The 22,129-nt window shown below is 39.8% G+C and overlaps 2 protein-coding genes across 3 annotated transcripts; both read right to left on the bottom strand.

Moving 5' to 3' along the window:
* Nucleotides 1-4,556: 4,556 nt before the first annotated feature.
* Nucleotides 4,557-5,407, bottom strand: LOC100756773 (motile sperm domain-containing protein 1-like). 2 transcript variants are annotated; one of them, XM_035452821.1, is made up of 2 exons: nucleotides 4,802-5,407; nucleotides 4,558-4,693 (listed from the first exon to the last, which is right to left on the bottom strand). In XM_035452821.1, the coding sequence occupies exons 1-2, from the start codon at nucleotides 5,300-5,302 to the stop codon at nucleotides 4,622-4,624; spliced, it is 573 nt and encodes a 190-aa protein (XP_035308712.1). In that variant the 5' UTR covers nucleotides 5,303-5,407; the 3' UTR covers nucleotides 4,558-4,621. The 2 variants fall into 2 exon arrangements, with proteins under 2 accessions (XP_035308711.1, XP_035308712.1); XM_035452820.1 differs by having other exon boundaries at nucleotides 4,557-5,407.
* Nucleotides 5,408-14,389: 8,982 nt separating this feature from the next.
* On the bottom strand, nucleotides 14,390-15,213 carry LOC100757060 (ADP-ribosylation factor-like protein 1). Its single transcript, XM_027388501.2, is given in 1 exon segment — nucleotides 14,390-15,213. A coding segment is annotated over 1 exon segment (546 nt). The 5' UTR covers nucleotides 15,079-15,213; the 3' UTR covers nucleotides 14,390-14,532.
* Nucleotides 15,214-22,129: the final 6,916 nt, after the last annotated feature.

Genomic DNA, 22,129 nt, shown 5'->3' with positions numbered 1-22,129 from the left:
GTCTTGACCTCTTTGCTCATCACTTTCCTCTCTCTCTGCAACTGGGTTCCACAGTTCAGTTCACAGTGTTTAGCTGTTGGTGTCTGCCTCTGCTTCCATCAGCCACTGGATAAAGGCTCTAGGATGGCATATAAGGTAGTTATTAGTCTCATGATAGGGGAAGGGCATTTAGGGTAGCCTCTCCACTATTGCTTAGATTGCCAGTTGGTGTCATCCTTGTAGATCTCTGGAATTCTCCCTAGTGCCAGATCTCTCCTGGAACCTATAATGGCTCACTCTATTATGGTATCTCTCATCCTGTTCTCTTCTATCCTTCCCCCGACTCAACCTTCCTGCTCCCCCATTTCTTTCTCTCCCCTCCTCTTCTCCACCTCTCTTTCTCCAAGCTCTCTCTCCCCTAACCCCATGCTCCCAGTTATCTCAGGAGATCCTGTCCCTGTTCCCTTCCCCTTCTCTGGGGACCATGCATTCTTCTCTCAGGGTCCTCTTTGTTTCCTAGTTCCTCTGGTGATGTGGATAGTAGGCTGGTAATCCTTTGCTCTGTGTCTAAAATCCATATATAAGTGAATACATGCCATATTTGTCTTTTTGTGACTAGGTTACCTCACTCAGGATGATTTCTTCTAGTTCCAGCCATTTGCCTGCAAATTTCAAGATTCCATTGCTTTTTTTCCACTGAGTAGTACTCCATTGTGTAAATGTACCACATTTTCTCTATCCATTCTTCAGTTGAGGGGTATCTAGGTTGCTTCCAGGTTCTGGCTATTACAAACAACGCAGCTATGAACATAGTTGAACATATGTCCTTGTTGTATGAATGTGCATTTTTTGGGTATATGCCCAAGAGAGGAATTTCTGGATCTTGAGGTAGACTGATTCCCATTTTCCTGAGAAACTGCCATACTGATTTCCAAAGTGGTTGTACAAGTTTGCACTCCCACCAGCAATGGAGGAGTGTTCCTCTTTCTCTACATCCTCTCCAGAATAGACTGTCATTGGTGTTTTTGATTTTAGCCATTCTGAGAGCAGAAAGATGGTATCTCAGAGTTGTTTTGAGTTGCATTTCCCTGATGGCTAAGGATGTTGAGCACTTTCTTAAGTGTCTTTCAGCTATTTTAGATTCCTCTGTTGAGAATTCTCTATTTAGTTCTGCACTCCACTTTTTAATTTCATTGTTTGGTGTTTTGGTGGCCAGTTTCTTGAGTTCATTGTATATTTTGGAAAACAGCCCTCTGTCAGATGTGGGGTTGATGAAGATCTTTTCCCATTCTGTGGACTGCAATTCTGTCTTGTTGACTGTGTCCTTTGCCTTACAGAAGCTTCTAAGTTTCAGGAGGTCCCACTTATTAATTGTCAATTTCAATGTTTGTGCTACTGGTGTTATGTTCAGGAATTGGTCTCCTGTACCAATTTGTTCAAGGGTACCTCTCACTTTCTCCTCTAAGAGGTTCAGTGTGGATAGATTTATGTTGAGGTCTTTGATCCATTTGGACTTATTTTTTTTAAGTGGAAATGTTCAATTCTTTAATTACTACTCATATTTACATATCTATCCCCCCATTCTCTTGCTCTCCCATCCTCCTCAGTTCCCTACCCATCCCCCCAACTCATCCCCTGGGATAGTGAAGCCCTCCACCAGGGACCTTCAAAGTCTGTCATATCATTTGGGGGAGGGCCTAGGCCCTCCTTGCTGTATCTGAGCTGCAATAGTATCCCTCCATAGAGAAAGGGCACCCAAAGTCCATTTGTGCTCTAGGGTTAAAGACTGGCTCCACTGTTAGAGGTCCCATAGGCTGTTTTGGCCTCCTAGCTGGCACCCAAATTCAGAGGACTTAGTTTGGTCTAATGTTGTTTCCCCAGCTAGTCATAAACTTGGACTTAAGTTTTGTGTATGGTGATAGATATGGATCTATCAGCAATTTTCTACATGTCCGAATCCAGTTATGCCAGCATCATTTCTTGAAGATGCTTTCTTTTTTTCCATTGTATAAATTTAGATTCTTTGTCAAAAATCAGGTGTTTGTAGGTCTACTTTTGTGCCAATACCAAGCTGTTTTCAGGACAATAGCTCTATAATAAATCCTGAAGTCAGGGATGGTGATGCCTCCAGATGTTCCTTTATTGTACAGGGTTGTTTTGGATATCCTGGGTTTTTTATTTTTGCATATAAAGTTGAGTACTATTCTTTTAAGGTCTGTGAAGAACTGTCTTGAGATTTTGATGGGGATGGCATTGAATCTGTAGATTGATTTTGGCAAGATTGCCATTTTTACTATGTTGATCCTTTCTATCCAAGAGCATGGGAGATCTTTTCATTTTGTGGTATCTTCTTTAATTCCTTTCTTTAAAGTCTCAAAATTCTTATGATATAGGTCTTTCACTTGTTTGGTTAGCATTACCCCAAGATACTTTGTTGTTTGGGGAGGCTATAATTACCTTGATATCCAAGCCACAAAAAGACACAACTAAAAAAGATAACTACAGACCAATATCCCTCATGAACATTGATGCAAAAATACTCAACAAAACACTGGCAAATCGAATCCAAGAACACATCAGAAAAATCATCCATCTTGATCAAGTAGGCTTCATCACAGGGATGCAGGGATGGTTCAACATTTGAAAATTCATCAATGTAATCCATCATATAAACAAACTGAAAAAGAAAAACCACATGATCATCTCACTAGATGCTGAAAAAGCCTTTGACAAAATACAACATCCCTTCATTATAAAGATCTTGGACAGAACAGGAATAACAGTACATACCTAAACATGATAAAAGCAATATGCAGCAAGCAAACTAAATGGAGAGAAACTCAACATGATTCCTCTAAAATCAGGAACAAGACAAGGATGTCCACTCTCTCCGTATCTCTCCAATATTGTACTTGAAGTTCTAGCTTGAGCAATAAAATAATAAAAGGAGATCAAGGGGATACAAATTGGAAAGGAAGAAGTCAAACTTTCACTATTTGCAGATGATATGATTGTCTACATAAGTGACCCAAAAAACTCTACCAGGGAACTCCTACATCTGATAAACACCTTCAGCAAAGAGGCAGGATACAAAATTAACTAAAAAAAAAATCAGTAACTATATACAGATGATAACCGCAATGAGAAAGAAATCAGAAAAACATCACCCTTTACAATAGCCACAAACAAAATAAAATATCTTGGGGGGTGGTTCTGTCTTTTTTTTTTTTTTTTTAGTACCTCACAAACATGTTTTTATGAGTTCAAAGTTGATTGCATTTATGTGCTTTTCAGTCATTATACAATGTGCAGACATGATCAACTGGGTGACTTATGCTTCTCAAATGGTTGAACAATGATTTCCCATGAAATACTAGACAAAAAGCTTCTCAAAGCAGAGTACTTTTTCCTGCAAAAAATCAACTTCAGGCGTACATTTGTGTTTATATATATTCCTTGAGAATGCCACATTAGCAGTGCATAAAATTTATTAAAAAGAGCTAAAAGAGAAATCTATTTTCAAGAGACTCAATGCATTGTGCTTTCAAATAAAAAATCCTAGGACAAAAGATTAGTTGCTGTGACAAGAACAGTTAAAACTGCACAGATGTCAGAGGTTAGAAAATGCTATAAAGAAATGGAAATAGTTGTGCTTAGGGGACATTTTTGGCAATTTTTTAAATAAATAAAAACGTAAAAAATGTCTCAGTGACTGATACAAAATAGACACAGATATCTAGGGCTTTCTCTACTTGGTTTAGAGTTTGAAGGTGAAAAAAATCATGTCCTTGGAAACTAACTGTCATCTGACATTCCTAATCAGGGCAAGTCACTTACACTCAGGCAAGCAAGGGAATTGGGAGAAAACCAAAAGGTTATTTTCCCCTTAATAACCTCTGGCTTAACCAGAGGTAAAGCCAGGATGAACATACTAAATTTACAAAATTCCCACCTTCCTTTAGAACTCTCAGGCCAAACAGAGAAGCCAGCTTGCTTCTATGAGATGCCTGGTGTCCAGACCACAGCCTGGTTTGTGGTTCATAAGATGATTTAAATACAACTTATGTTCTGTGAGCCTCTAGGGTAAGTGTGACCCCCCAGTAAGTACCTTACCTCTAGGGTAAGCGTGACCCCCTCAGTAAGTACTTTACCTCTAGGGTAAGTGTGACCCCTCTGTAAGTACCTTGTTTTCTGAACCCTCTCACACGCTGACTGTAACATACTTGCTTTAAAAACACTACAGCAACTCCTTGCAACGATATAGGAAGATTTATGATTTACATAGTAATGTTGATACGTGGGTCTAGTCTTTTCAAGCTGGTCAGTTGCTCATTTAGGTCTTAAACTTTGAAGGACCCATGACCCTTATCAAAGTGAATTAGACAAAAAAAGATGAAAAATAACATTGAAAGTTATTTGCACAATAGGTATAGATTTTAAAAGAATTTCTTCAAATAATTCCCTATGTATCACTCAGAAGTATATTTTTGTTGTCTGTAACATAAAGTGCTGGAGTCCTTCAAATAAAATTATAGACTAATTGAAAATATATACTACACATTTGCAGTTACTTGAAATCATTCAGTATTTTGTAGTGTGTTAATGGAGTAAAATAGAGATAAAAGGCAGTCCACATTCATATTTAAGATAAATTTCCTTCAGAAGTCAGTTTTAATCCTTGCTCATGTTCTAAGTATAGCCATTGTGATAAGACCTAAGATATAAGCAGCTACTAATTTTTGATTCACACTTAAGTGGAGGTAGAGAGGCACCAGCGATTCCATATCCCCAGAGTAGGCAGCATCAGGGCCACAATACATACCACTCCCAGTAAGACAGTTAGCAAGCTAGGTCCTGAAGAGACAGTTATGTTTTCTGGTTGACATGATTGCTCAAAGAATACACTTTCGGTTAAATGTTCCTTTATTCTTCTCTCCTCTTCTTCCTTCTGTTGTTCTTTCGCGGATGGGAGAAGAGTAGCGATAACCTCTTTCCTTCCTAAAGCCTTCCTCTGGCTTTGCTCTGAGACTTGGAGGCAGAATTTGTCTATCACACCATAGTGACAGGATCGAACATCTCTATGACGAATCACAATTTCCACACAGCACTGAGGCTTCACTGCACCTGCGGCGTCAACAACAACATACTTATTTGGAGTCGTACATAAAACTTTGAACTTTAAGGCAAACTCATAGGGTTTGTACAGTGTCAACACTTGCTTATGTGTTGACTGATCATCTGCGTAAAATATCAGCTCCGTGGGAAACACAAAAACAGGAAGATTTCCTTCCACTAACTCTGGTTGTCTTTTTTGTTGATGCATTGGCACTGAATCCCCCTCGCTGAGCTTCCGTCTTTATAGTCTCAAATCTATTTTGGACTTTCTTAGATTCAGTTAAAAACTCCAAAGCATTTTGGCAATCTCAGTAACAGTGGCTCCTTCCAAAGCAGCTGCGACTGCTCCTTGCTCCTTTGTCAGCGTCTCCAGACTGCTGTGGTTCTGTCTTTTAAGGGATCCTTTGCACCTTCATGCAGACTACACAATCAGGGAACTCTGGGCTGACCAGGGTGCTGCCTGAGTGCATTGTGCCAGGTGACAGGGGCAGGACAGCATAATGACTGAGTCTGATTGTAGAAAGTGACGTTATATTCTGAGGGTGAGCTCACCATTTTAAAGAAGGTTCTGGCAACACTACCTACTGCACAGAGTTGGTAAATCCCTTCATCATGTGGAGAAGGGTAGCTCGAATTTAACGTCTTAATTAGTGACAGGATTTTTATGTGTTCTTCACTGCTTCTTGAGAGGCTTCTGAAATAATGTACTGCAATTATCTTGCTTTCCAAAATTTGCAGTTCAGTGCATTTTTATTATTTGGAGAGCAAAGTTTTGGGTGATCTCTTTGGCTTTTTCTTTGGAGCTAAAGCAAAGCCAGAGCCAGGAGGTAAGAGGCGGGTTCAGATAAGGAATGGGAAGGAGGATCTAAGGGTTTAGGGTGTCCTTTGTCACCAGCTCTCCAGGCTGCCTCTGAAAAGGAATCACACTGGTTACATGATTTTATGTATGTATTTATAAAGGCGAGAGTTTAACTTGCTGGGAAATCAATTCGGTAAATTAAAGCCACACACTAGTTCTGCCCCTTTCTTTTTACAACTGAATGTGTGCATAAATCTAGAGACTAGAGAGTGCAAAGCTAGGGGCCAGATAAATAGCAGTAATAACAAATGCCAAATGAGGAGAGAGAAGCAGAAAGTGGAGTGTAAGTATAACACAGAGAGAAAGAGGTGCCAGTGGAACCAACTGATGGAGAAAGAAACCTCACGGTCAGGGGTAAGGAACAAGGGTGCCATAGACTGGCTCACTTTTCCTCAGTAAAGTTTGGAGAGCTTAAAATAAGAAACACAATCATACTTCACGAGTAGTGACTTATTCACCACTCCTAAAGTTGAGTTGGTCTTGAAGTATTTTCTATACACAACCAATACTACTTGCAGTATAATTATACTGTCACCAACCATCTTGGATCCTTCTGTTCTGACTGGCTGGAAATCATGAGTAGGTGAGAAGAAACTCCTCCAGTGTTGTCAGGGCTGGGCCCTTGAGAGCCCAAGACCTAGTTCTGATAGCCAGGGGGCTATGGTTACAGGATTTAGAAGCCAGAGAGTTATGGCTCTAGGCACTCAGATGGGAGGATTGTTTCTGTGGGTTTTAATTACCAGTGGCTCTAGCATTTGGCAGCTATGTAATTCTAGCAGCAGTGAGGGCCTACAGCAGGCTCCCCTGATGAGCTGCATAGATCTGTGAGTATAAGGATAAGCATTTCAGATGTAGCTGGAATCATGGTGGTTTAGATGAGAGTAGGCTATCCTCTAAGAGCCACCATCGTACTCATTAGTCTGGGGTAGGTGACTAGGGTTCCAGTTCTAGGCATGATTTCCCACTTGCAGAGTGTGTGTTAATCTGACTAGATATGAGTAGCTTTATTGTACCTTTGGGGTATCTTGTCATGTTGGTCCATTGTTGTGGTTCAAAGACATCACAGTTGGGTAGAACAATTAGTTCTTTCCTCCCTTGTAAGCTTGTATCATACTTTCTGGTGTTCAAAGTGCATGGAGTCTTCAACAATAGAGACTTCCCTTCAGTCTCTAGAAGGCTACAATGGACAACACTAACCTATACTGTCTGAGAGTCTCTTGGACATCCCTCATCAACAACTTGAAGGGAGTTTCTCATGTCTGATGCTAGCTAGAGACTAAGTTGGTCAATTAACCAAACATAATAGGTAGGGTTTAAATATACAAGATATCTTACTACATATACTAGTTACAATGGGTAGGTTTAAAAATACCAGGTAAACAGGTAGGATTTAAATATACTAGATATCAAACAAACATAGGACTTTGGACTTTGGCTGAAATGTAATAATACTGTTGTTTTTGTTATGATCATAGCCCTTTACTTTGTATGCAAGTCTGAACTCACTAGAAATAACTGGTACAGAACATTTGCTTCAATGGCAGAGTGGGCTTTCCCTGACTCATTCCTGTGGATGGGTGCATTTGAACTGTCTTAAAGAACTGATAGAAGATTCACAGGTCCTTTCAGTTTAGATAGCAAAGTGTAGCTGCTATAGTAGGCACAGATAGCAAAGTATCCTGGTAGCTTGTGCTACAGTAGGCACCGGAGTGTGTAGATATTGATCTCCTCAGCCACTGAAGCAGCTGGGAGGTGCTTGGGAATGACCTAGAACCTTTAGCTATCAGCCGCATAGGAGCTGCTTTATCTACTATTCCAGGATGTGGGGCAAACACTGCTTTCTGTGAGTCAAGATTTGCTCAATATTAGAAAGCTCTGTGATAGTAGATCCAAACTTCATTTTAGTTTTTTCCTCTTTGCACATGCATGTGTGTGCTTGTGCATGTGTGCATGTGTGTATAGGCCCAAGGTTGATATAAGGAGTCTCCCTTGCTGGTTTTTCATCTTATTCATTGAGGCAGGCCCTCGAAATTGAACTCAGAGCTTGCCTATCTGGTAGTCTAGTTAGTCATCTTGCTTTGGGGATTGTCTGTCACTATCTGCTGAGTACTGGAACTACAGTAGGCAAGCTGCCATGTCTACCCAGCACTCTGGGTAGTCTCTGGGGATCCAGACTCCTATCCTCTCACTTGTGTGGTGAGTGATTTATTCACCAGATCATCGCCTTAGCCTTCATTTTACTTCTAAAAAGAAATGGGCTTCCACTCAAGTGAAAGGAAAATAAACGAAGAAATGTAGTGTTCTTCCTCCCAGGAGCCCTTGTGCTGGTGATTGTGTCATCACAATTTCCATGTTTCCATCAGAAATTTAGTTTATCACCATCTTTGCTTTAGGTGCACTAAACCAGCATTTCCTAATTAAGAATTTCATATTAGTTAAGGATTTAAAATCCTCTTTGTTATGATTGGTAACAAAACCTGGGACATTTAAACAGGAGGTTGTTGTTTTATCTTCAAGCTGTACATGTCTTCCCAGTGTTATTTTCTTTTGACAAATAAAGTTGCTGAAAAATGCTTTCATTCTGAAACACTGATAAGCCAAGTATGACACAATTATTATTTCCTCAGATGGCATCATGTTCTAGTACCCCCACTTCCCATTTCTTATTGGTTATTGGATGCCCTCGTTCTTTATTGTCATGCTCTCAGCACTACAGCAACAGGAGCATGCCATTAAGACACTCAAGGTCCTTCGTCTTACTCAGCTTCTTGAGTCACAAACAATGTGAGAAAGACACTGAAGTTCATAGACAGAGTTACAGTGGGACTTACAGTCGTGTTTCTATTGTTGCCCCGGTGTTACAGAGAGTCCTTTAAATATGCATTCATAGTTCATCATTTTGCTGACAAGAATTGGATTCACAGATTCAATGACAGTGCTTTTTGGAGTCCATGTAAAGCATGCTTAGGTTTGCATCACAACGTACGTTGCCCCCCTCTTTTTTTTTTAGAAAGCTAAAGGCTTCCTTGATTTCTTTAGGAAAAAAATAGATGATGTAGTTTAGTGGAATAAAAGTTATGGTGGCAGAATGTATAAATAGTGTGCGAATGCTTGTCATTAGTGATTCTGTTAGAGCCAGTACTTCACAAGTGATTGTAAATAATGAGTCACAATCATGAATACATTCCTGACCTTATGCAAATGACAGGGCTGAGAGGTAGCAAAGGTGCCAGGTAAGTCCCCTGATGGGAGAAGTGCTTCTGTGTAGGTGTTTGTCTTACTGGATGATAAATAAAGTACTGTTTGGCCAATGAGGCAGCAAGTTAGGCAGGACTAGGAGTCAAGGAGGATTCTGGGAAATGTAGTAAAGAAGTGGTGATCTAGGCAGGAAATGACATAGCAGGGAGACTGATATATGAACAAGGGCAAGAAGAAAGTGGCCCTCTCTCTGCCTCCAGAGTCGTCATGTGATCCACTGGCAAGTGAGGATGCCAATGGAAGGTATTCGATAAGATAAGTCTTATAAAATATATAGATTTATGATAATTAAGACTGACCTAACAGATGAGAATCCTAGTCATTGGCCAAGCAGCATTTGTACCTAATATAAGTCTCTGTGCATTAATTGGGGCCCTAACTCAGCGGGCAGAACTCAGACAGCTGTCGGAAACCGCCCACATGGTGGTAGGGCTCAGGCAGCTTTTGGTGCAAAGATTTATCATAACAGTTCCCATTGCTGACAACATTATGCATTTCAGATACAGAGTCCAGAAAGCCCTGAGCTGGAACTAACTGAATGGCTCCTGCCTAAGGACTGATTTGAAAGCAGTTTCTGTGAGGACTAGCTGTCATGGTACCAGAAGGTGCTATGCAAGCTTCCAAAGGAAGGAAGTAACCAACATGCTTACCAGCTGCCAAATTTATGAACCTCCACAACAACCATCATCATGCAATAACCCTAACGATGTGTGTGGTAGTGACATGCATGTCTTAGCTGTAACTAACAACTCTCTAATTGGACATAAGACCCACTCAACGAGAAGGAAATCATGTCTGGTACTAGAAACCTAGCCAACTAGTGAAGCCATGGATCTTGGAGGAGAACCTACACTTGACTTAAACCAGCATAATCCCCAACTACATTCTAAATATTCATCCTTACCTCCACAGGTAAGTGTAGTTCTTATTTTTCATCAAGAAAATTTTTCTTTGCAACAGACAAAGCCCCGAAAAAATACATACAAATAATATTATAAGACTGAGTAGGTTATATTTAGGAATATATGTATATCTATAGACACATATGCATGTAATAAGGAATTAATAACCAAAAGACTGAATTTGGTAGAGAACAAGGAAGGAGTACATGGGGCGGATTTGGAGGGAGGAAGGAGAAGGGAAAAATGATGCAATTACAATCTCAAAAATAAAAGAAATAATTTTTAAAGAGTTTAATCATTGATTGGAAATAGAAAGGGAATGTGTATAAGATGAAGCTAGGCAACCACAATTTGAATTACATTTACTGAAGTGAATATCAGCATGCTATAGGGAGCCAGTAAACACTTCAAACTGAAATAAACGATCTTAGATTTATGACTGATATTATGTTTGAAAGAAAGAGTTCCTTGTTTTCTGTTTGGTAAAAGGTCAGTGGATACCTATTTTTATCACCACATTTAAATTCTGTTTCTACACAAAGAGTTTAAATCCATACAGGTAGCCCTTATGACCCTGGCAACAGGTTCTGCTTGTGCCCACTATTTGTAAAACATCATGCTCACAGATCTAAAGTGTGACCACAGAAGCCCTGAGGAGCTGTCATTAGAAGGTCAGATTATTTCTTGTCTAGTAAAGTCTATATGCACAAAGCAGAATTACTATTTTATCTCTCTCTCTGTTTTTTGTCTTTTCAAAGTTTAACACTCATAATAGCTGCTAGAGTTTTCTCCTGCATCCTACTTAGTCTCCTCTTCAGCTCAATCACCAAACACATCTTCTCTCTAGATTTTCAAGTAGACTATTGTAGAGCATTTTCTGGTTTATAGCAAGATTGAGCAAAAATGATCAATGAAAAGAATTTCACGTATTATTTGAGTTGCTTACTTTGTACAGTATATGTTTTCTACATTTCCTTCTCATGGTTCTTGAATTCTTATTTTTAAAAGATTTTAATTTTTTACTGAAAATTCAGTTTTCTTTAATATATTTTTGGTCATGGTTTCCCCTCCCTCATCTCCTCCTAGCTCCTTCCCAAATCACCGTACATCCAATCCACACTTTCTTTTTCTCTCTTTAGAAAACAAACAGGCAAATTAAAAACCACAAACAAACCAGAATTTCTAAAAAGCAGAAACAAACAAAAACAAAAAGCAGAAAAATACACACAAAAATACACACACACTATACACACCATACTCACACAGTCACACACTACGCTAACACACACACACTCACACACACACCACACACACATACATACACTGGACTCACACCAAACTCTCTCCCTCTGTCTCTTACACACACACACACACACACACACACACACACACAGAGATCAAATATAAATGACTCTTATTTTTTTCACCCTCTAGACTTTCAAATCAGCCTATAGCCTTTCCTATGGTTTGTAGCATTCATGTTCATTTAGCAGGTATGGAGTGCTCACTGTGTGAGTAACATTGCCTGAGGATATGCTAGTGAAATATAATAATTTTATCTGTTAGCATTCCTCCCTTCCTTCCTTCCAGTCCCCCACCCCTTTGGTTGGGGGAAGATGTGTAAGTATTGAACTCAAAAAGTCTTTAACAGGAAGAAAAACATGACTCTGATGTCTTTTATAACTGACTGTACAAGCTTTGATCAGAACTCAATATGCCCAAACTCTTCTTTGCTATTTGACATTGTCTTGAGTGCCTTTATTTTCCAACTTTTCCAGCTGGGATGGTAGAGCTGCTGCAGGCTTACCATATGATAGCACTCAAGTAATGTGAGAGGTACTTCCAAAGTGAAGAGTTCCCGGTGGCAGGGGAATTTTGAACTTATTGATCCAAAGCAATCATCCCTGGGCTGGTACCCAGCTGTGACACTACCACTATAATGGGAGTATTGAATGGTCTGCTAACCCTTGCTCCTGGATTCCAGAGCTAGACTTGGGTAGCTATGAGATTATGAGAAACAGTGGTTGTTTTGGGAAGTAAAAAACATCACCCATATAACTGCTTTCATGTTACAGGATTGAAACTCTATTCATGATAAACAAGCAACGTGTATCTTGTTGCATATTAATTTTTTAGTATCATCCAGTCTAACATCATGTCAATGAAGGACTCTCATCTGCTATGGTCCCAAGAGATACATGCCTTCCTTGAGTGTCATCAGCTATAGCTTTCACTTCTTCAAGAAGTATCCTGTCCCTGTTTCTCTATGCCAGGCTATCAAGACTCTGTTCTTTCCCTGCTCAGCACTTGGCTTGATAACATAGTGGCTATAATAGTGGTGAGTTACAAGTTTAGATAATTTTGTTTTTATTCAGCTATAGGAATCTTATACAAGTCACATGTAGACACATGCATGGCATGACTAAAGATTGAGTTACTTTGGTTTATATGACCAGAATGCAAATTAAGTCATATTCATGGGTTTTGCTTGTATTTGTTCTTACCTTAAAGGATAATATCTTAAGCAGAACTTTTTATTATGATCAGAATGATAATTTATGACAATATTTGTAGAGCCTTTCAGTCTAGTGATTGGTGACTTTAAGAAATTCAAGGATAATTTTAGCTACTAACCTTACACATACTTAGGGAAGAAGCTGTCAAATAGACAGACAGGAATGAATATAAATCATGAACCTCTAGCTTTGTCTCCTCAATTTCATAGCTGATTTGCATGTAGGTTTTTGTATCTGATAATGGGTTCACATGTGGAGGAAAAATATGATGCACTGGTATCTCAGGTGGACAAAACAATGCAACCTATTTGTTGCTGTGTGGCACAGGCTCCAAGATCTCACTTCCCATGGGTAGATGCCGGAGATGACATCCAGATGGGCAGAAGAACCTTAGCTTGATTTTCTGGCAGTATATGTTTTAGAAGTTACTAAATGTTGGACTGCATGGGGTGGGGATCAGCTAGAGGGGGGTCTTAAAACACACATACATAACACTGGGTGTTCATACACACCAGGCTGTGCTGGGTTGTGCAGTACTCTAGTGTAACAGAACTGAACTGTTAGAGTCACTGATTCCAGAAGGAATGAGGAGAGGAGATGATTTCCTTGGAGTTTTGCTGAAGTTGAAGGCGCAGTGTTCACTCCATAGGAGACAGTTTTAAACTGTGCTTCTATACTGTCACAGATTTATATAAGTCCTCAGCATTTACCGGCTTCCTTGCAACACAAAGTTGTAAGAGTGGTTCACAAAAGCAGATAGTGAGAGGGACAAGCTTGAGAGAACTCTTGCTTTTTTTTTTTTAATACTTATTAAAATTACTTTTTATTTCCTTTCATATGAAGCTTTTTATTGTGTTGTGAACTCATTAAATACAGCCATTTGGGATCATTTTGACTGTACCATTTATCATTTCACTAGGATAGACAAGAGTTTATATAAACATTACTTTGAATGTCTGTAAGTAACTACTTTAGCATTTTTCATTTATTTGGTTGGTTGGTTGGTTGTTATTTTTGTTTTAAGACATAGTGTCAAGCAGCCCAGGCTGGCCACAAAGCTCACCACAAAGCTGAGGCTAGCCTTGAACCCTTGGCCCTCCTGCCTCATCTCCTGAGTACTAGATTATAGGTATGTGCCACCACACCTGGGTATCTGTGTTCCCATGTTGGTATTTCTAGAAACAGTATGATTTATGACACAGATTTCTGACATAGAAGCCAGACTGAACTTTATCACACCTCACTGAATAAGGAGGGCCTAGCAAAGCAATACAGCAGAATCCTGCCTTTCTCACAGGGTTCCTGTATAATGCTCAGGCCAATACAGGTAAAATTCTTCTTTTGACAACTAGTAAGTATTTGTCAATAAAGTAAGCCAACAAAATAAAACTCATGCCTATAACCAAAAACTCTTAAGTGGAATAGCTTAATATAGATTAGTCAGTTAGGCAAGTGAAGATTCTATTATACATACTATATTTCTAAGCTGTTTTGCTAAGACTAATCTTTGAAAAGCCTTAATTCATTTTAAGGGGAAAAAAGTCTGAGCTATACATTAGTGTTCATACAAACAAAATGCAACCACTAATTTAAAAATAGGAGGGTTCCCCCCAAAAGTGTACATTCTTTAATAGAATTGTATTTGAGTAAGAATTCCATACAAAAAGAAATATGCCTTAACACAAGAAAGCAAGGAAGAATATTTTACATTACATAAACCATTTGGGTAATTCAATCAAGCTAACCCTCTCACCAAATACTTTTTTATATTTATTACAAACATTGGAGTCAGTTCTGTACATGCCAGCAATCACACAGTTCTAACAGTCACAGAAGCACATCTGGCTGGTTGCAGTGAGTGTGTGGTGTAGCATTTGCTTCACAGGACCTGATGTGCATGGGCTTACTGTCTGCTTTTCAGCGTTTCAACTAACCATTCCATGGCTTCATCAAGACCAGTGCCTTTGGTTGCTGATGTTTTAAATATTTGCCACTTTTGGTCCTTCAGGGCAGGTAACCCAAGTGCATTTGCCATTTCTGAGGGTGTCATGGCCTGCTCCATGTCCTGCTTATTTGCAAACACCACTAAAATGGCCTTTCTCAGCTCTTCTTCCTCCAACATTGCAACTAACTCTGACTTGGAAATGCCAATTCGGTCTCGGTCACAACTGTCAACTACATAGATGACTGCGTCTGTGTTTGAATAGTAACATCTCCAGTATGGCCTGATACTTGTCTGTCCTCCCAAGTCCCAAACTTGGAATTTAAGGTTTTTGTATGTCACGGTCTCTACATTAAATCCAATAGTGGGAATAATAGTAACAACCTCTCCAACCTGTAATCTTTACAAAATTGTTGTTTTCCCAGCACCATCTAATCCCAAAATTAAGATCCTCATTTCCCTGGTTCCAAAGAGACTGGAAAAAATACTTGAGAAAAAGCCACCCATGATGGACCGCCGCCGCGCCCTCGCCTATCCTCGGACTCGGGCCGGGACCGGCAGCGACTCCTAGCTGGGCCTGGGCGCCGCCACCTCCACTGCTGCCAGCCTCCGGTGGCGAAGCGGGCTCCTCCAAGCCCGGTCAGCCAGCAATTTTGAACTCTTGCTTTTCTTGTGATGCACTGTAAAGGTGCTAGGCCATATTTGTTTATAGGATGTCACTTAAGCCATTTATTATTTGTACTATTTTTTTTCTGAATGGGAACCAATTGCATAAAGCACATATACAAAGGGATATATATGAATATATATGTAAATACTCATATAATTTCTGTACTAGTAAGAGTTACCTATGTTTGTAAAGACGCTTTTAATTTTAAAGGTCCATCTAAGCATTTCATTTTGAAAACTTATATTTAGAAAATATAAGTTTGGAGAAACTTAGTATCAGGAAAATCAATAGCACAAGTTTTATTCATATAGACACAGTGACTTTGGTCACTTTATGTTGTAAGAAGCACAAAAACATTTGTATTTCCCCCTTTTTAAAATTTATTTATTTTTATTTCATGTGCATTGGTGTTGTGCTCTGGGTATCGAGTCCCCTGGAACTGGAATCACAGACAGTCATGAGCTGCCATGTGGATGCTGAGAACCAAACCTAGGTCCTCTGGAAAAGCAGTCAGTGCTCCCAACCACTGACTCTAGCCCGCATTTCCCTTTTTTAAGGTGCCTTTTTTTCTCAGCCCAATATCATCATCTACCTTTTGGAATTCAGACAGGAAACCTACACTGGTTAAGAGCATATGGCGGAGCCTCTTGATCTAGCCTTAGACCCCTGACAACATCAGTTAGTTAGGACAGACTATCTACAGAAAATCTCTGTCCTGAAGGGAGGACATTTAATTTCCCCCTTTGTTCTTTTCAAAGGGTTTCATTCTCCTTGCCCTCCCATCAGGGTATTGTGTTTCAGTTCCCACTGAGGTAATATGAGGCCACAACTGAGTACTTTGCACTTTGGAGACTGGGATGGTCACCAAAAGGATAATATCGGACATATTTCTTTTCCTTTTTGGGTCTTTATTGGATGTTACAGTGATTGGTGTTCAACTGTCCCTGAATGGGTGGGACCAAGGAAGCCAGATAGTACACCCTGCTGGTAAAGACCCATGCATTAGAAACCTTGCCCTGAGTTCTCTACGACTTTCACATATCCCACAAGTGGCACCTGTGATGCAGAACATTGCATTTGCTGAGTACAACAGCTATGTGAGAAGGACACACACTAGACACTGACTGCTTTTGTTTGAGGAGTTACTAAGAGTTGGTCAAGATCCCCAAATAGATTACTAAAGGCATCATCACCTGTGAACCTGAGATGCTTGCCAACTCAGATGATGATTCTGTGTCTATAGCTGCGATGTTGTAAGAGCCCCCACTCCATCCTTCATCCTTATTTTAAAATGTAAAACATACAAATGGGTTGGTGATATTGAACTGAATATTGCATTTCTTTAAATCCAAACACAATCATTTTAAATAAGGATAAGCACCTAGCTTTTTTTCTTCTCTAGTGGAGACATTCCTGGGCATCTGAATACAAAAATGCTGCTATATTCATAAAATTTTATTTTATCCCATTTTGTGGTTGTAGCAGTGTATTGATTCTTTGAAATAATATATGCAGGTTGGTTGGGTTATCTATGAATTTCACTGCATGGTAGCAGAGGAGTGTGGCAAAAAAGATGTTATTAAAATCATGCACTCGGTTGGATATAATTGAAAAATCACTGCAATAAATTCCGATTAAAATGAGAGGCCGAAACAATGTAGAATCCAACAAGAATAAAAGAAAAGGGGCATTACAACATTTTTATTACTAGAAGGACTTGAATGTAGTTGGAATGTAGAGAGACAAAATGATTTATTTAGCTGGATATGATTTTGTTTTCTTAAATGGTCTCATCATGGTTCAGACTCCCAAGTGCTGGGATTATAGGTATGAACCATCATTCTTGGTTAGAGAACTAATTAATTTTTTTTTGAGATGAATTAGTCTTAGGGTCACATTCCCAGGTGGCTTGGGGCAGAAGCTCTCTATCTCCACTTTGGCCTAGGGTAGGGGTTTCCAAAGTGTCCCTTGAAACTGTTGCTGTGAGTGAGGAAGCTGTGGGAGATAGAGGAGAGCATCTGTCAGACAGAGGTGCCTGTGTGAGCAATGAAGCTGTAGGAGATGATAGCAGAGAACATCTGCAGGACAGAGGTCCCCGTGCTGTGTTTGATATGTACTCAGAGAGCTGGTGATGATAATGGATTCATGACCAGACACTGGTGAAGGTCAGAGTCAACAGAGAGCTGTCCAATGCCCTTCTTAGACTATAGGAGCATGTTGGAGGGCAATAGGACTCCTACAGAGAGCATTTGTGTAGAGTGGCTCATGCATGCTGGCTAAGGTCTTGGGAGGAAGGTGGTGAGTTGTAAGTCCAAAACAATGCATTTGTCTCTGTCAAAGAAGCTCCATAGATCCCACAACTGTCCAGTAAAGAAAGAGCCAATCCTTAAAGAGATAATGGGCCCAGAGAGTAGCTGCTGTCTAACCAAACAGGTGGTGTCCTATTCTTCCTTTTTACCTGCCTCCACTATTGTAATTGAAGCTGAGGGGGAAGGGGACTTGGAGACCAAGCTCAGAGGCCTTGTACTCCTTTCCTTGAAGTCCAATGATGTTTGAGCCAGTCCTATACTGGGGAAGGAGGAAGACAGCTCTTACTTTGAAGTGAAGATGGAAGTGCTAAGACTTCATTGTGCTATAGTCCCTGAACTGAACTGAAACTGTGTAATTAAAAGGGACTGTATGGACTGTCTTTATCTTGTAAAAGTAACTGGGGACTATTGGGGACGCAGGTTTCACTTCAGGACAAAGGGAGAATTACTCTCACTAAACAAATCTTCAGAGGTCTCTTGGGCGTGGTATCCAGTAATTTCTCATAGGTCATGAAATAAATTAGGCAGAACCATGTCCCAAGTTAGAGTTCTCTCTTTTAACCCATTGGAAGTGTTCACTCAAATGCTATCTTTTACTGCTTTCAAAGAGCATCTCACATTCAACTCCTGTGTCATCTTAGTGAAATTGTACCAGTTCTTTGTACTTTAGGTCTTGTTGCAGCCACAGCTATAGAGTAAAGGATCTGCCTCTTGCTGAAGGGTTTTTAGGCTCCTTTCAAAAGCAAACAGAAGAGCTGTTTGAAAATAGACTTACCCTGTGTGTTTACATGGAAGATTAGGAGGGAAGATCTGTTGCATATGCTCCACTACTAATGCATCCTTTGGAGTTTCAAAACGTTAGAATGGAGTACCTTAAAAGTTAATAAGGCAGACACCAAAGAAACTTGAATAGGCAGTGAGTGTAAACTCCCATGATATGCAGAAGAGAGAGCATAGCTGAATAGCTAAGGTCTGGTAATAGTGTCGTTTTCCATTTATAATCACTTAATAGGATTGCTTTATAATCTTACATTATTATCATCTACTAATTTAAGAAACTTTATCATAAGTAGAATTATTAGTTTAAAAGATTTACAAGGTTAAGAACTGAGCATCTTCTATGTGGAGTTTAGGTTCACTTAAGAAGGGGACATTTTTTCTCATGTAAATGTATTAGATTTATTAATGTAACAAATATCTATGGAAAAGTAGTTTAGGATATCAGAGTTAAAATGTTATAAGTGCACTACACACTTGCTATTATAACCAGGCATATCAGTGGTTGGGATTAAATTATGAATTTAGGTTCAGCATGGAATGCTTAACCCTTGCAAAACACCATTGAATTTGTCAAGAATGATAACCATCTCTTGGAGATGAAGAGAATAGCAGCTGAAAGCAGGTGTCGGGTGAGTAGTGGCTCCAAAATTGGGACCTAAATGTGCACAAAGGGGGAACGCCCATACAGGAGGTACAGCTGGACTCATCTATGGGCTTTTTGAGCAAATAAACATCAGTAATTTCATTGGTTAGTTATGTCTGGAATTTTGTCTTCCAGTGAGCTTTGATTGTCAGCAGTGTGCTAAGTATGCTGTTAGGGATTTCATACATCATTTGTCCTGGTCTGAGTTACACAACAAGGACGTCTGAGTTAATGACATAGGCTTTTGGACACTGTACTACACTCTTCCCTATAGGGATCCTTCCCTGGGGTCCACCCTAAACTCCACTCTCCAACCTCCATCCTGTCCCTTTGGTAGCTGGCTCAGTCGTGTGATATACTCTGTTCATAAGAATATGGGCAAGAGTGGATCCATGGCAATAGTTCTGGAGATGTTCCGCTTAGATATCTCTGCACAGGGTTTGGTATCCACGTGGGGAGTGCCCTCTAGAGAGAGATGGCCTCCACCTGTCGTGCTCCTGAAGATGTACTTCCACTGTGGAAAGCTGCCTCCCTCCAAACTCTTTCAGCATCTGCTTTCAAAGCAATCAGTCCAGCGCTCACGGCATGCTTGATTTAAAGTCACCATCTGAGTTTCGTTTGCTCCTGTCCCTCTGCCACTAGAACAGCCTATACTGAGTAGGTGTTATTGTTTAGCTTGGTTCTCAGAAATACGATGTCAAACAGCACAGCCAAGGCATACCTTAGCTAAAATTAACCTTCCTTATTGATAGCCATCAGGGTTCTAGAGTGCTTAGTCTTAGTTAGGGTTTCTGTCACTGTGAAGAGACACCATGACCACAACAACTCTTATGAAGGAAAACATTTAATAGAGGGGCCGGCTTACAGTTTCAGATGTTTAGTCCATTATTGTCATGGTGAGAAACATGGCAGCATGCAGGCAGACATAGTGCTGGAGAAGGAGATGTGAGTTTTACATGTGGATCTGCAGGCACCAGAAGGAGACTGTGTGACACACTGGGTGTACCTTGAGCATATATGAGACCTCAAAGTCTGCCCCCACAATGACACACTTCCAATAAGACCACACCTCCTAATAGTGCCACTCCCTTTGGGCTAAGCATTCAAACACATGAATCTATGGGGACCATTCCTATTCAAACTACCATAGGATGATTTGACCTACGCAACAGTACAATGAAGTACTTCTAACTTAAAATACTTCTTCCAGAATGAAGCAATCCTCCAGTATTAAATGGTTATATTAACCTCTGTAGTGTCGAACTCAGAGAAACTAATGTTTCGTCTGTGAGAACATTACACGCTTCCTCATTGAACAGCACTGGTTGAAGAAGTCTGTCCACACGTATTTATGAATGTCAACCACTCGAAGTCTCTGTTTTTAACACACGATGTCTGGCATGTAATAAAAAGTTATATGACACAGTCTTACAGCAAACTCTTCGATTCTCTGGCTCTTACAATCTTTCTGTCCCTTCTTCAGCAGTGATCCCTGAGTCTTAAGTGTGGGAATGGTATTGCAGATGTAGCCAATAGTACTGGAGTCCACAACTCTGAATTTTAATTGGTTGTGGTTTTCTGTCATGGTCTTCATTTGTTTAAGTTTCTTTAATGATGGGTGGGAACTACATCTATATTTGAAGATTTGGAACTAGGAAACTCAAACTAGACAGAATATGAAATGTTTGCCTTTCTGGGTCTGAGTTACATCACTTAATATGATCTTTCCTAATTCTACCCATTTACTGTCAAAGTTCATGATTTCATTTTTCTTTATGGCTGTGTAGTATTCCACCATGCATATGTACAACATTTTCATTATCCATCCATCAGTTGAAGGGAAGTTAGGTTGTTTCCATATCTCTATTGTGAATAGAGAAGCAATGAACATGTCTGAGCAAGTTATCTATGAAGAAGGATGTCTAATCCTTTGAGAATATGCCAAGGGTCAAGGAATATATAGCTGGGTCATGTGGTAGATTTATTTTTAGCTTTTAAAGGATTCTTCACGTTGATTTATATAGTGGGCTGTACCAGTTTACAATCTAACCAACAGTGAATGATGTTGTGGTAGTCCCACCTACCCCTGTAGCCCCTAGGCCCCAAATAAACACACAAATACTTATATTAATTATAAATCTGTTGGACAATGACTAGAGCTTCATATTGACTAGCTCTGTCTGAACTATTAACCCATTTCTATTAATCTATGTATTTCTATTTGGTTTTTGCTTACCTGAGAATGCCTGATGCATCCTCTCTTCCTGGGCTCATATGGCAACCCCGTCTGCCTACATTTCCCAGAATTCTCATTTCCCAGCCCATCATATACTTCCTGCCTGGCCAATCAGTGTTTTATTTATCAGCCAATAAGAGAAACATATATACAAAAGAACATCCCCATCAGAATAAGGGTTTTCTTTTCCCTTTGAATCCTCTCCAGCATTTATTGTCAGTTGTTTTGTTGGTCTTTGCCATTCTGACTGGGGGTAAGATGAAATCTCAATATTGTTTAGATATGCATTTCTGCAATTTCTAGGGACCATGAACACTTTTTTGAAGTATTTCTTAGCCAATGTTTTCTTTCTTTTGAGAACTCTCTATTCAGGTAGCCATCAGGGTTCTAGAGTGCTTAGTCTTAGTTAGGGTTTCTGTCACTGTGAAGAGACACCATGACCACAACAACTCTTATGAAGGAAAACATTTAATAGAGGGGCCGGCTTACAGTTTCAGATGTTTAGTCCATTATTGTCATGGTGAGAATCAAGCCCATTGTACAAATGGGTCATTTTCTTTTTTGACTCCTTGTTTTTCTGGGTTCTTCATGTACTCTGGATATTAATCCTTTGTCAGATGTGTAGTTAGCAAAGACTCTTCCCCATTCTTTGGGATTCTTCTTCACCTGGCTGTTTATTTAGCTGTGCAGAAGGTTTTTAGTTTTATAGATGCCCACTTGTCAATTGTTGTCCTTAATTCTTGAGTAAATAGAATTCATTCAGGGAGTTCGTTCCTACACCTTTATCATGTAGGGTATTGCTATGTTGTCTTCAAGCAGTTTCAGTATTTCAGGTTTCAGGTATGGCCCATTGATATTTGGAGTTAGTTTTTGTGCAAGGTGGTGCATACCAGTGTAATCTCATTTTTCTTTTTGCACAT

This window comes from Cricetulus griseus, assembly GCF_003668045.3.
Source record: "Cricetulus griseus strain 17A/GY chromosome 1 unlocalized genomic scaffold, alternate assembly CriGri-PICRH-1.0 chr1_1, whole genome shotgun sequence".
Taxonomy (NCBI): Eukaryota; Metazoa; Chordata; class Mammalia; order Rodentia; family Cricetidae; genus Cricetulus; species Cricetulus griseus.
Note: the sequence above shows the minus strand (reverse complement) of the source record. Positions and strands in the feature narration are given on the sequence as shown.

What these genes read in the sequence shown, in the direction of transcription:
- LOC100756773 (XM_035452820.1), bottom strand. Translation starts at nt 5,302, where the DNA reads ATGCATCAACAAAAAAGACAACCAGAGTTAGTGGAAGGAAATCTTCCT.